The 12,271-nt window shown below is 30.0% G+C and overlaps 4 protein-coding genes across 5 annotated transcripts in view; 2 read left to right on the top strand and 2 right to left on the bottom strand.

Annotated features, from left to right (window-relative positions):
* The window catches only part of LOC108570699 (oxysterol-binding protein-related protein 8), a 10,458-nt gene extending 8,643 nt beyond the window's left edge, over positions 1-1,815 (bottom strand). Inside the window, 2 exon segments of the mRNA XM_017932593.1 lie at positions 260-402; positions 1,669-1,815. Of these exon segments, the coding sequence (XP_017788082.1) occupies positions 260-402; positions 1,669-1,688 (163 nt within the window). The 5' untranslated portion in view covers positions 1,689-1,815.
* Positions 1,816-2,065: 250 nt separating this feature from the next.
* Positions 2,066-3,995, top strand: LOC108570737 (transcription initiation factor TFIID subunit 7). Its single transcript, XM_017932640.1, is given in 8 exon segments — positions 2,066-2,139; positions 2,301-2,392; positions 2,492-2,620; positions 2,712-2,787; positions 2,790-3,149; positions 3,221-3,574; positions 3,643-3,812; positions 3,893-3,995. Coding segments are annotated over 7 exon segments (1,200 nt in total). The 5' UTR covers positions 2,066-2,139; positions 2,301-2,305; the 3' UTR covers positions 3,917-3,995.
* Positions 3,996-4,649: 654 nt separating this feature from the next.
* On the top strand, positions 4,650-7,105 carry LOC108570741 (small integral membrane protein 14). Of its 2 annotated transcripts, none has more exons than XM_017932645.1 (5): positions 4,650-4,847; positions 5,949-6,034; positions 6,560-6,614; positions 6,694-6,839; positions 6,925-7,104. In XM_017932645.1, the coding sequence occupies exons 2-5, from the start codon at positions 5,963-5,965 to the stop codon at positions 6,970-6,972; spliced, it is 321 nt and encodes a 106-aa protein (XP_017788134.1). In that variant the 5' UTR covers positions 4,650-4,847; positions 5,949-5,962; the 3' UTR covers positions 6,973-7,104. The 2 variants fall into 2 exon arrangements, with proteins under 2 accessions (XP_017788134.1, XP_017788135.1); XM_017932646.1 differs by having other exon boundaries at positions 4,707-4,743; positions 6,925-7,105.
* Positions 7,106-9,390: 2,285 nt separating this feature from the next.
* Positions 9,391-12,236, bottom strand: LOC108570731 (zinc finger CCHC domain-containing protein 8 homolog). Its single transcript, XM_017932635.1, is given in 6 exon segments — positions 9,391-9,886; positions 10,012-10,280; positions 10,378-10,561; positions 10,647-11,162; positions 11,301-11,541; positions 11,912-12,236. Coding segments are annotated over 6 exon segments (1,911 nt in total). The 5' UTR covers positions 12,178-12,236; the 3' UTR covers positions 9,391-9,451.
* Between the last annotated feature and the right edge of the window lie 35 nt (positions 12,237-12,271).

Here is a 12,271-nt window from a genome sequence, read left to right as displayed (position 1 = left end):
CATAAAAGTATAATATAAAAATGCAAATATTCATTAACTTATAATATAAAAATTATTTCATATTTGCCTTTTCTAAAACCAAATATGTAATTCGCATATAATTATTACATAAGTATACAACTACATTAATACCTACAAATAACATTCCTTTATAATTACTTTTATGATCTATCAATATTTCTTTAAACTTCCACAATACATTTATTTTTAATAACATAACAATAGCAGTTTAAAATCATGAGATTTAAATAATACTTACGATTACTAAGTGATCTGCTAACATTTGGTGGTGTCGTAGTCTTGAAGGAATCAGAAGTACTCCCAACAGACATAGACTGACTTTCTGATTGGGATCGATGTTCACCTCCAGGAACCACAATTGGTTGGGAAATCATTATGGATCTATCACATTAAAAATATGTCATAATCTTAATAAACTTATCACATAATGTTATAACAGAATTAGAAACAGATGTTTTATAATATTGATATTTATAGACAGCTAACTGTAACACACACAAATAAATATATACAACATAAATGAAAAATGATTATATTAATTGATAGTACATAATTACTAAGATTAAAAAAATGACACAAATCATAATAGTGAATACAAGAGATAATGCATGTCATTGTGAAGTGCTATGTAATGATACTTAAATATCAATACTACTTTATCTGGCGTATTTTTTGCAAAACAAGTACTATAACGAGTAATAAAAATTGTTCAGGTAAAGTTAAAAAAAAAATGTTAAGTAATACGCAAAATGTATTTACATTCCCATTTATTAACCCGGCATGCTCTGGGAACTACGTGAATAATTTTACTGTCAAGGTAAATTATACGTCGCAAACTATACAAAAAAGTATTATATAAATCAATCACAACGTACCTGATTTCAAACAATTGTTTGCCCTGTTAAAACTCGTGTGTTACGGTGATTAATTACACGAAGTGGAAGGTGTAACGAACGAAGAAGCAAATGTTATGTTCACCATTATACATGAGATAAAAATTCTCGAGTTTGATGCACTTTACGAATTGAACGGTTTTTCACTGATGTAATTACAAACATTCGAAGAAAGGAAAACGATATACATGGACGTCAGAAGTACGACGGCGCGAGCGCGAAGACCGATGTTCCATTGATCACTTACTGTTATAGCTTAACTATAAACATATGGATTTGCTAAGTTATTCACAATTAAAAATGTACGACGCATAAAACATCGCAGGTGCATTCTCAATTATTGACGTAAAGGCGATGAAGCGTGAACATTTAATGAACGAGAATTGCCCCTTGAAATAACATGATGCTTTCTATTGTAACATCGAAACAATTATGCACATTAATACCATCCAATCAAATTCATTATTCAATTGATCAATGAAATATTAAATGAAAGTAAAAGTATGTTTCGTTTAAAATTATCTGCCAAGTATTTCACTGTGCCCAACTATAAATGTAGTATAATTTATCGAAAATAATTTCGGAAATTTGCGAGTGAATATTGCTTCGATGGATCAGAATTATTAATGTAAGTGCACAATGTACTTATACTGCTGATATCATTGAAAAAAAAGATAAGAATTATTTTTAACTATACGAATAGTCCAATTATGTCGATTATTAATTCGAATATCGTGTTTACGAACTTATTTACCGGAATTTATTGATGCCCATGTGTATCTTCACATATTACGTTGCACTAATGAAATAGATATTACAGAAATAGATTTTCTATAAGATATGATGCAGTTATTAAAAATGGAAGTTATATTAAATATCTAAACCGATGCGTTCAAACGCAGCGTTCAAAGCCGAACTAAGCAAAATCTAAAAGAAACGCTATCTATATTCTTTTACATTGAACAGACTGAACAGTGGTTAGTCATTACGTCATAACTGACGTCATTACAAATGAGAACCCTTTTCTCGGTTTTTTCAAAATAATTTAATAAATTAAATAATTTCTTTCGATCAGATTTTTCTTTTAATCGCTTAAAAGCGACTTTTTGTCTATATTTAATTGCTTTTTATTATTATTACATTATTTGTTACAAAATGTACTGACTTCAATTTGTACGTTCATTTCGTAGTTACTTCAGTAAAGTTATTGTTTACGAACTTCTGGGTAAAAAAGGATGCAATTGTTTAGATTTTATTTAATATTTGTAGATTCGATTTATTATGTACCGATTGTTTTAGAAATACTTAAGACATAACGCACTAAAATTTGTAACAATTTTTAAATATAAATATTTCAATTTTGTTAATTTTGAATATAATTTTAAGGGAACATGAATCGTCATCCGAATACGGATTATAAAAATCGCAGTGAACCTCAGGTGGAGTTGGAAAGTCAATTTATTTTACGTTTACCACCGGTAAGTTAATTTTTTGTTTAGTTTTAATGGGAGTTATTTGAGGTTATGAAACAAATAAAATGTCAAACGCAACTGTAACAAGTGATTTACTTTTTTAAGGAACCGGCACGAGTTTTACGAGAAACATTACGCAGTGGATTACCTCTGAAAGATAGGCTGAATATAAAATTGGAAAATGATATGCGTTATGGTGAGGCCAGATTTGATCATTGGCTACTTCATGGCAAGGTAAAATTAATATATTCTTGACTTTATTCGTACATGAATATTATTTAATAATAGAAAAACATGCTCTAAATTATAAATCTTATAAATATAGGTTGTTGACTTGCCAACAATTGTAGAATCCTTGAAAACCATTGACAATAAAAGTTTCTATAAAACTGCTGATATATGTCATGTAAGGAAGAAGATGATCATACTACTACAGATGAAGAATCTCCAGTTAGACAGAAGAAAAAGGACCCTAATAAAGTGGACAAGAAATTTTTATGGCCACATGGTATAACCCCTCCTGCTAAAAATGTGAGACGCAGAAGATTTAGGAAAACCTTAAAGAAGAAATATGTAGAAGCTCCAGAAATTGAGAAGGAAGTAAAACGTTTATTAAGGGTAGATAATGATGCAGTTAATGTTAAGTGGGAAGTAATATGTGAAGATGAGGATCAATCAAAACCAAGTAAAGTTTCATCATCTGGTACAGTGAAGACTAAAAGAGAAAGTATTAATGGGAATACTTCTCAAAGTCTTGATGTTGGTAAGTAATACAAATAAAAATATAAAAGTAATGTAATCACTAAATAAAATATCTCCATATTTAATTTATAGCGGAACATGATATATTTGGTGAACCTGTAAGTGATAGTGAAGATGATGATGAAGAAGCAAACATAAATGTAATGGAATTGGATGAAAATAGTCGACTTTCTGCAGACAGTAGAGTATCAGACTCTAATTCCATGCAGGTCACATATTCAGAAAGGTCTGACAACAATACAGCAACAAATAGTAATCTTGTTACGGAATTTAGCAAAGAAATGTTCCAAAATGATAATAATATGGAAGCAGAAGCAGAAAAACCGGAAGACGTGTCCCCATCAAAAGGACCTAAAGTTGAACAATTCCATTCAGAATATATCATTTCAGATAACTTCTCAGAGTCACCTGCTCCTGCATCAAAAGGTATTGTAATTTATAACTACATGAAATTTATATCTTTTATGCATATATTTAATAAGCAATTATTATAGATTCGTTACAAACACGTCTCGCAACTTTGCACGCGGAATTAGCTGAACTGCGGCAAAGAAGACAGCAACAAGAAATTGAAATTGCTAATATTGAAAACGTTAAATTGAGGCAAAGATTTCAGGAAATACTGGATAATTTGCTAACGCAAGAAATGCAAAAAGTGCAAGAGGTATGTATAATTATTATTTATGTCTTTATGAATAATAATTGTATTTTATTTCTTTTTTATATTATATAATTATATTTCAGATTCAAGACTTAGAATTGGGATAATGTTAACATACTATTATACACACAGTCAATTAAATGTTATGATCAGAATATCTGTACTCATAGAGTTCCTTGCAATGAAATATACCAAACTTATCTATTGTACATTACTTAAAAATTAAATTATAAATCACCATATTATACAGCGTTTTTGATTTGTATATAAAATGTAAATTAAAAAATACAAAATGTTAAATAAAATATAAATTTTTGCGTATAAACAATCAGTTATTCTAAAGTAATCTTTGTTCATAATTTGACAAGTTAATATGCACTCAAAAAATATGAATAGGATTTAAAACTACAACTTGAATTAAAAGCTTTAAACCATTGAATTTTGTGCAACATGCAAGCATTTGGTGCAGATAACCAATTGTCAAGCACCAAGTTGTATGTAGTATGGTGTATAACCGTGAAATACACCAATGAAAGTTCAGCTTGAATATTGGACTACGACAGGGGTGACGAACTTCTTTCCCGTCGCTGACCGCACAAAATGCTCTCCCACTTTGACTATTCCCCCACCAAGGAAATTAGTTCCTACTCTGTGCACCTTCCCTTATCACTTTTTCCTCGCCGCGAGAAACACACTAAAGGAAGATGCGTAGAGTGAGAACTAATTTGTGTGTAGTGGGGGAATCGGCAGCAGAAGAAACTCGTCATCTCCGATCGAAGAAATCGATGTGGAGGGGACCGCTCCCCTACATTGCTGCGGACCAAGTAAGTAGGGGCATGGGCCACATGCGGCCCGCGGGCCGCCAATTTGTCACTTCTGGAGTACGACATTCGAGATACAACAGGACGAGCGCAATGGCTGATTCGCGTTGAATGTAAATACGGTGTAGATACTTATTTTGTTGCAGTGTCAAATAGTAGAGCGTGAAAACAGTAATTATTTTCGATCGCACGGTCTTCCATTTTTTTTTGCAGAGGGGTAAAGTATGAAATATTATTTTTCGTTAAGTGATTCTTATTCTTCACGATTCTCATTTGATTGCTGTACTATTTTTTCATTTGGCAGTAATGTCAATAAATTGTGAATGATATTTAATCGTCAATCGTTGTTCGATTATTATTTTCTTTAACTATATCGATATTTTTTTTAATTTTGTTCTACGAAATGTTATTCAATGAATGATATTTTCATGATTGCGTTCCATCTGTGTTACATTTTTAGTGTAACGTAGTACACGTAAACACAGCTGTTCGTACCCATTGAACGAAATTATCCTTTTATGTGACTTTAACCACTTGACCTGCCATTTTGAATGGAATAATTAATTTCAGAATATAGTTCTTAATCTACGAGAAAATAAAATTAAAAAAACTAACCCTTAAATAACTGGACGAACACATATGTGTACATATTCTACGCGTCTTTTATACGAATACAATTACCAAACATGCACCGAAATATGTCACTTTGAATAAGGAACGATATTTATTGAAAACATAGAAAATACTTTTTATGAATCTAGTTAAACATTGTAATATACATTTTAGTATAAATTAGGATTACTAATAACGTGAAACAAGTTTTCTGATATTTTTACCAATATTTTAATTTTTACATACTGATATTTATATGTTACAATATGTGTTAATATAAACGGCGCGAATATGTTAGCATATCTGAATTTTTCGTGCTATCGTAGTTCTAAAATTTTCATGTACTTTACGAGTATCGTTAGACTAATATTATCGCGAATAATGTAACTATACAGAGTAATTTTACCTTATGACTAACACATTCGCGATATGTATATATCATGTATTTCCTGCCGTTTTCGATATTGTGCCTCAAACGAGCACAAGATCTAACGTTTTGAATCAATGTATAGCCACCGAATTACACATCATTATTCATTTATGAGTATTACGAATATACATTGCTTGAACCTGAAAATCTAGTATGTATTCATAGTATCCTTTAGAATGGTTGGTACGACATAAACGTAATTACGAGCACGACTTGTAACGTGTATCTCTTTCCATATATGGTATACTTATATTATAATCATTATTTCAATTTCAGACATAGATTTCGCAATGGCCGACGAAGGATTAGATATATGTGAATCGATATGGAATCATGAACTGGCTATGCAACTGCTTTCTATCGTAAGTGGCGACGATTTCCGTCGAAAAATAGGCCTTCTTTCACAACCTGTTAGATCAAGATTTGTCAATACGCATTATCTAGTGTTTGTAAGGTATCAGTTTTCAATAATTCCTCTTTAGTCGAAACAAGTGTTAGAGATATTCTATAGATTGATGACGTAGCTCGTGTCCATTTAGAACTTACAACTTGTTTGAATTGGGTAGGAAAAATGAATAAGGATCAGTTGATTGTTTCGCAATAATTTAGATATTTAGGGACTAATATGATACTGTTTAATATAAGCTGTCCTTTATGCGCCGATTAGTGCAATACTCCGTTTCTATTCGATCTGCAAAAATTTGTCGCAGTAAGTGATTTTACAAGAATTTGTTTCACGTCGCAGATTTTTTCGCAAATATTTTATAATTGCAAAATATTCTTCTCTTTTATGTTTCTCATACTAGATATTTTAGAATATCTTTCATGTATTTAAAAACATCTACCAGTGACATAAATATTTAACGAATAATATTTTATTGTTCTAGTTGCGGCAGAGGCAAAGCTACTGCACGGACAGCGAGTGCCTTAGTATGTCACGATGTAAATATTCTTATTCTCAATTAACAATGCTAATCTTTTTAATAGAACTTTTAATTTGTATCATTCATCCATTTTTCAGTACCGTTATCACCCGAAACTTCGTCGTCCTCAAATTTTCTCATGACTTTCTTAATAATCGCATTTGCTCTTATTATGTACGTTCTGAGACCAAACTCTCTTCGTCAGTTGAGGACCAATACTGCTAAAGATCGAGATAACGAACGCGTAAGTACTACACCACTTCATTTAATTCTATTAATTCTTTTTATCTTATCAGGATTTCATTGCATATTTGAAATGATATTTTTAGGATTCGAACGGTGATCATCCTCCTGCACCACCACCGACAGCGCAATAAGAAGGCAATATGATAATTTTGTCGTGTAAGTTTTCATTGTAGAATGTCCTGGAATTACGAAAAAAGAGGGAGTGGAAAGAATAATTATTATAATTGTAAAATTGTAATTGTAATTAATTGTATAATTGTAATAATTGTTTTATCTAATTCTTAAGAAAAATGTAATTTCCCTAAACACCTTTGAAAAGTATTATAATTTTAAATAAATAACCAGCTTCTCTCCCTCGCTTTCACTCAGTCTTAAATTATTAACGCATACCAGAAGTGTATGTAACAAAAATTCTGTGAGAATATTTTCGTCAAATATGATATATGAATAAAACAGTCAAATTGAATCACTGATATCATATTACAGGCTATTGAATATGGACTTTTTTACGAACGTGCATCGTTTGAGTAACAATACCGAAATTGCGATAACTAAGCTAAAATGAAAACTCTTTTATCACGTCGTTAAGGTGATTGCATCTGACATAAAAGTATTAATTAATACTATCTGAAATAAGATAGCACCATGTTCTAATAGTTTCTTTAAAGGGAATAATGGGGATGGAAAACAAGATATAACAGTATTACAATCAATTCCTTCATTGTGAAAGCATTAAGTATCTTTAAAAATTTCCAATAATTTGTGAAATTATTTTATACAATTCTGATGATATTATTTTCTATGGGAAAGTTAAATTGTATTACCGGGACTCACAATGTATGAATCTCAATTTTAATGACTACTGTACAAAAAATTATTTAAAAATAGAATTTAATGATTTTATGCGTTGAATATGATATGAAACATTTATAATATAAATTAATTTCTTCCACTATTGTTGTACATTCCTCCATGGTATTTCCGACAATAAACGTCATGCATTATATTCTACGTTATTTACACCTGCTTGCTTTCGTTTTATAAAAATAGATTGTGACATTGTAATGATGTGAGCTGTCGGTAAAGTTTTAATGTTCTGTTTTTTGAAAAATACAGCATTATTATTTTCTACCTAAATAACAATATACACTTTCATTTGCTTAAATACGCTGCGATTGAACTTCATGTATGATACTTAATTATCACAGGAAATAATATTTACAAACGTACATACATTCAATGTTTTTACATTTTACAAAATCAAAATACGTGTAATTAAGAATACAAGAGTCTTGTAGAGTCAGTACACTATTTTCTAACAATCTATTAATATTTAAAATGTCAAATACTACATGCTAAATGTCAATTGTTTAAGAAAGTAAACATATATATTGACAACTTAATTATGCAAGTATGAAAAGTATCGTCTTCATCGAATTTTCTTTATTATACTCGAAATCTTTATTATGCAATCGTATTAGAAATAGACGACTTTTCTAAAAGGGGAATAAGAGGTGTACATTTCAAGCACATTATTAAAATGCTTCTATTATTAGCTTTTTATCATTATTATAAAAACGTCTTTTTTATTTACATATATACAGAGTTCTTTAGAATTGGTGAATTTTTTGCTATTATTGATCTTCCTGTAGATATCTAAAACTAAAAATCCATTTGTATATACAAATAGCAAAAAATAAATTCTTTATTAACAATGATTTCGATTTCATCCACTAGTGATAAATAAAAGGAAATTAAAAATTGTTCATAGACACTAATTATTACATATATTACTAAAAAATGTTTTAAATGCATATATTTCATTTATGTAACATTCTTTTAATTATTCATACTTGAGTATGTACAAGGACTAAAAATATTCGCCAATTCTGAAGTAAACTGGGCTATATTTCTTTCAAATTATGCGATTTATTGCGAAAAAGTGAAGATCATAATAATATTCAAACTAATTCAATCAAAAATATTCAAAATTTTTTTGTTGAATATCAAATAGTTTCTGTTCATTTACAATATATCATGTGAGAAATTGCCACTAATTAATAGAAAAATACTATATCTTTGTACTTTTCAGAAGTGAGACATCATGAAATTTTGTTAAAAATTATGAACTTTTTTTTATTTTAGCGACATAAGTGGGAAGACCAATTAAAAGGACGAATGCATTTTACTTCAAGGCTTCCCTCCCACATAAGTTGATTATGTGAAAAGTGTTACTAAATTTTAAACAAAATATTTGATAAATTTTAATGTATTTGTTAAAAGTATGGAAAATCAATGAAACTTTGTCGATTAAAAAAATATGAATTAAGGAAGAAAATTTGTAATTAGAATTAAAATATGTTAAATACTTCCTAATTTGAAAAATACACAATTAAATATAATAACAAAAAATAAACGTATTGGTTATACGTTTTCTAGTTTACATATTAAATATTTCTATTTAAAAATGATATTTTTAATTTGAAATATAATTTATAGAATCAAATTTATTTCTATGTACCTTTATAAATAAACTAGAATTCCTCCTCATTTTTCTGTATGCCAAATCTATGTTTTTTGACATCATGAATTCTAATCAAACACTTATAATCATTCTTGTTGAAGTTTTGCCATTGTATTTCTTACTTTCCGCAAAACTCCAGTCATTTGTTTGTACTTACCAGTTGAATCCGGCAGATTTTCAAAATTAATTATATCACATATATTTTTTGAAAATTTATCAGATGACGGCAACTTACTGTACGGAGACGTACTTTGCAATACAGGTGTGCCTAAGTCAACAGATTTTATACTTCCACAGCTTGTATTTGCTTCATTTTGTTGAATCCGATTTGATTCTGGTGTAGTTTCAGTGTTGAAAGGTGGCATGTCAGATTTTGGTACTGAATTTGACAAATTACTTTTTGATGAAACGTCGGAATTTGAGTTTGATTCTTGAAGTTCTACGAGTAATCGCTTTTTTATATTTTCTAACTCCGACAACGATGGAGAATTTGCTCGTGAAGATGGTGATGCGCTATCTTCCTGTAATATTTTGTATCATGAAAACTTTTATTGGACTCTCGATTCATTGTAAGGAAATATTTCATCTTATTTACGATTAATGTTGGTAGAAACGGCAGGTGGATGTAACACTTCTTTATACATACTAGTGACTCAGAAAATGGTAATTCTTGAGAATGTGAGTCTTCAGATATTGTCTGTGGTTGTGGTAATGATGGTTCTTCTTGTGGTAATGATGGTTCTGGTGGTTCTGATGGCTCTGGTGGTCTTACAACAGGTAATGGTGGATCTGATGGCCCTGGTGGTTTTACAACAGGTAATGGTGGATCTGATGGCTCTGGTGGTCTTACAACAGATTCTGGTGGTAATGGTGGTACAAAAAGTCCATTAATAGGTATGCTCTCTACCATACCTTCTGTTTAGTAAAATACAAAATATGTGTTTTATAATGTATATGTTTGATTAATCTTATAATGTATAAACTTCAGAACATAAATAAGCAATTATTGTACCTTCTGCATCATCAATTTCCATTTCACTAGGTACTGGTGCTGCACTATCTTTAGTTGCACTATTGCAAATTTTGAGCTTTTTTCTTTTGTATCCATCATCTGCTTTTTTTTCGTTTAACAGTAGCAACATTCTTTGTTTGCTATTAACATCCTGCATGTTTGATACCCAATACTGTCCACATTCCTATATTATTTATAATAAGTTTCCAACAAATTTAGACATAAAAATATATTACATTCTTTCATAAAATTTTTTATCTGCTGCTTACATCACGAGTACCAGGTGGAGGGGGTACATTAAAACCAGGGAAATCATATATTTTCTTTACATCATACTGATCCTTGTCTCCTGCTTCAAAAACTACTCCTGGTTCATCATTAGGATCTCCTTCAGCAACACCATCAGAATTAAATAGTGTTAAACCAGAATGCTGTAAACGTGCTTCCTCTAACCATCCTGGAGGGTACCCAAGTTTTAATTACCTGTATATATGTTTAGGTAATTCATTTTCTTTGAGACCTAGTGCTCTACGCAAATTGTTACTTAATTGACCAGGAATCATATGACCAAATTTTTGATCATCTTCCAAATGATATCTAAGAGTTTTCAAATTTCCCTTAAGATTTTTTCGATTTTTTTCTATATTAGCTTGATTCCGTGGATGTGGACAGTCTCGTAAGTTATGATTTTCCGAACAATTAAAACACATTAATTTTGGTGCATAACCATCATTTTGTTTTGGATCTGATTCAGATTTTGTTTTATCATACACATTTTCGTATTTCTAAAATAGTATGTATCACAATATTAAAATTTTTAGCAATAATAATAGTTAGAAAATATTTTGATTACGTTAAGAACAATGAATTTAAAATATTTCTTCCTACAAGTAAATATTGAACATTACAATAAAAAAACAGACCTTCCCATAAGTTGGAACATCAAAATCATCTTTAAGTTTTGGCTGTGTATCTACAGTAAACAATGTTTCGCATATTATATCCTGACTATCATCACTTTTTGTGGTAATTTCAATAGACTGACTTGTTGAATCAGTATCATTATCCCAAATTTCTAAAGTTAAACCATTATCATTTTCTTGACTTTTAATCTTGGAAGATACTAATTCCTCTAGAAATTCTTTTATTCTTTTACTATAATGCCTAAAAATTCAATAAAGGAAATGCAAATACAAGTTATCTCAAGAACAAACAACTTCATAGACTGGAAAACACTTAGATTTTCATTTGTATAACACTCATATATCTATAAAATATATCTATAAAACGAATTGTGAATTACCATAATTTATTTTGTTGTATATAACCGATATAACTCTGTCATAATGAAATTAACACAGGGGAACAATTATCTTAACGCACGTGTGTTTATTTAACATATATTGTTAAAAATATATAAATAAGTAACATTATTTATGTAATACGTATAAGTATTTATTGAAAATTATATGAGAAACTATTTAAAGAAACAAATAAACATGCCCTCCCATAAATAAACGAAACAATTTCTTACCCTGAGACATTTTCATCTCGAAATATAACCTTAAAAAGTGGTTTCGATGTACTCGTGTTATCGCAAATTTCTGCTTTAAACGTGCTGCTATTACTTTCTACATTTTCACTAGCTATATCCGTCTTACTCGCATTGTTGTTCGATAACGAATTTTTCTCAATCGAACATTCACTTTGATCATTGTCAGTATCAACGATGTTATCTTGGCTTGAGTCCAGATCAATCACCTCTTCGTCGGTGTCTTCGATTGTGATCGTAGAATTCATGGAAATACTATGGACACTGGCACGGGGACATAGATAAAATTATGTTTTACCTCGAATGCGTGATTTTTTTGTGCAAAATTTTTCCCTCTTCCCA

The sequence above is a fragment of the Habropoda laboriosa genome, unplaced genomic scaffold (genome assembly GCF_001263275.1).
Source record: "Habropoda laboriosa isolate 0110345459 unplaced genomic scaffold, ASM126327v1 scaffold87, whole genome shotgun sequence".
Lineage (NCBI taxonomy): Eukaryota > Metazoa > Arthropoda > Insecta > Hymenoptera > Apidae > Habropoda > Habropoda laboriosa.
Note: the sequence above shows the minus strand (reverse complement) of the source record. Positions and strands in the feature narration are given on the sequence as shown.

Bases quoted from the DNA above. Each gene is read 5' to 3' on its own strand.
- LOC108570741 (XM_017932646.1), top strand. From the start codon at position 5,963: ATGGCCGACGAAGGATTAGATATATGTGAATCGATATGGAATCATGAA. The intron at 6,615-6,693 runs GTAAATATTCTT...TCCATTTTTCAG, and splicing joins GTGCCTTAGTATGTCACGAT to TACCGTTATCACCCGAAACT. The intron at 6,840-6,924 runs GTAAGTACTACA...TGATATTTTTAG, and splicing joins AAGATCGAGATAACGAACGC to GATTCGAACGGTGATCATCC.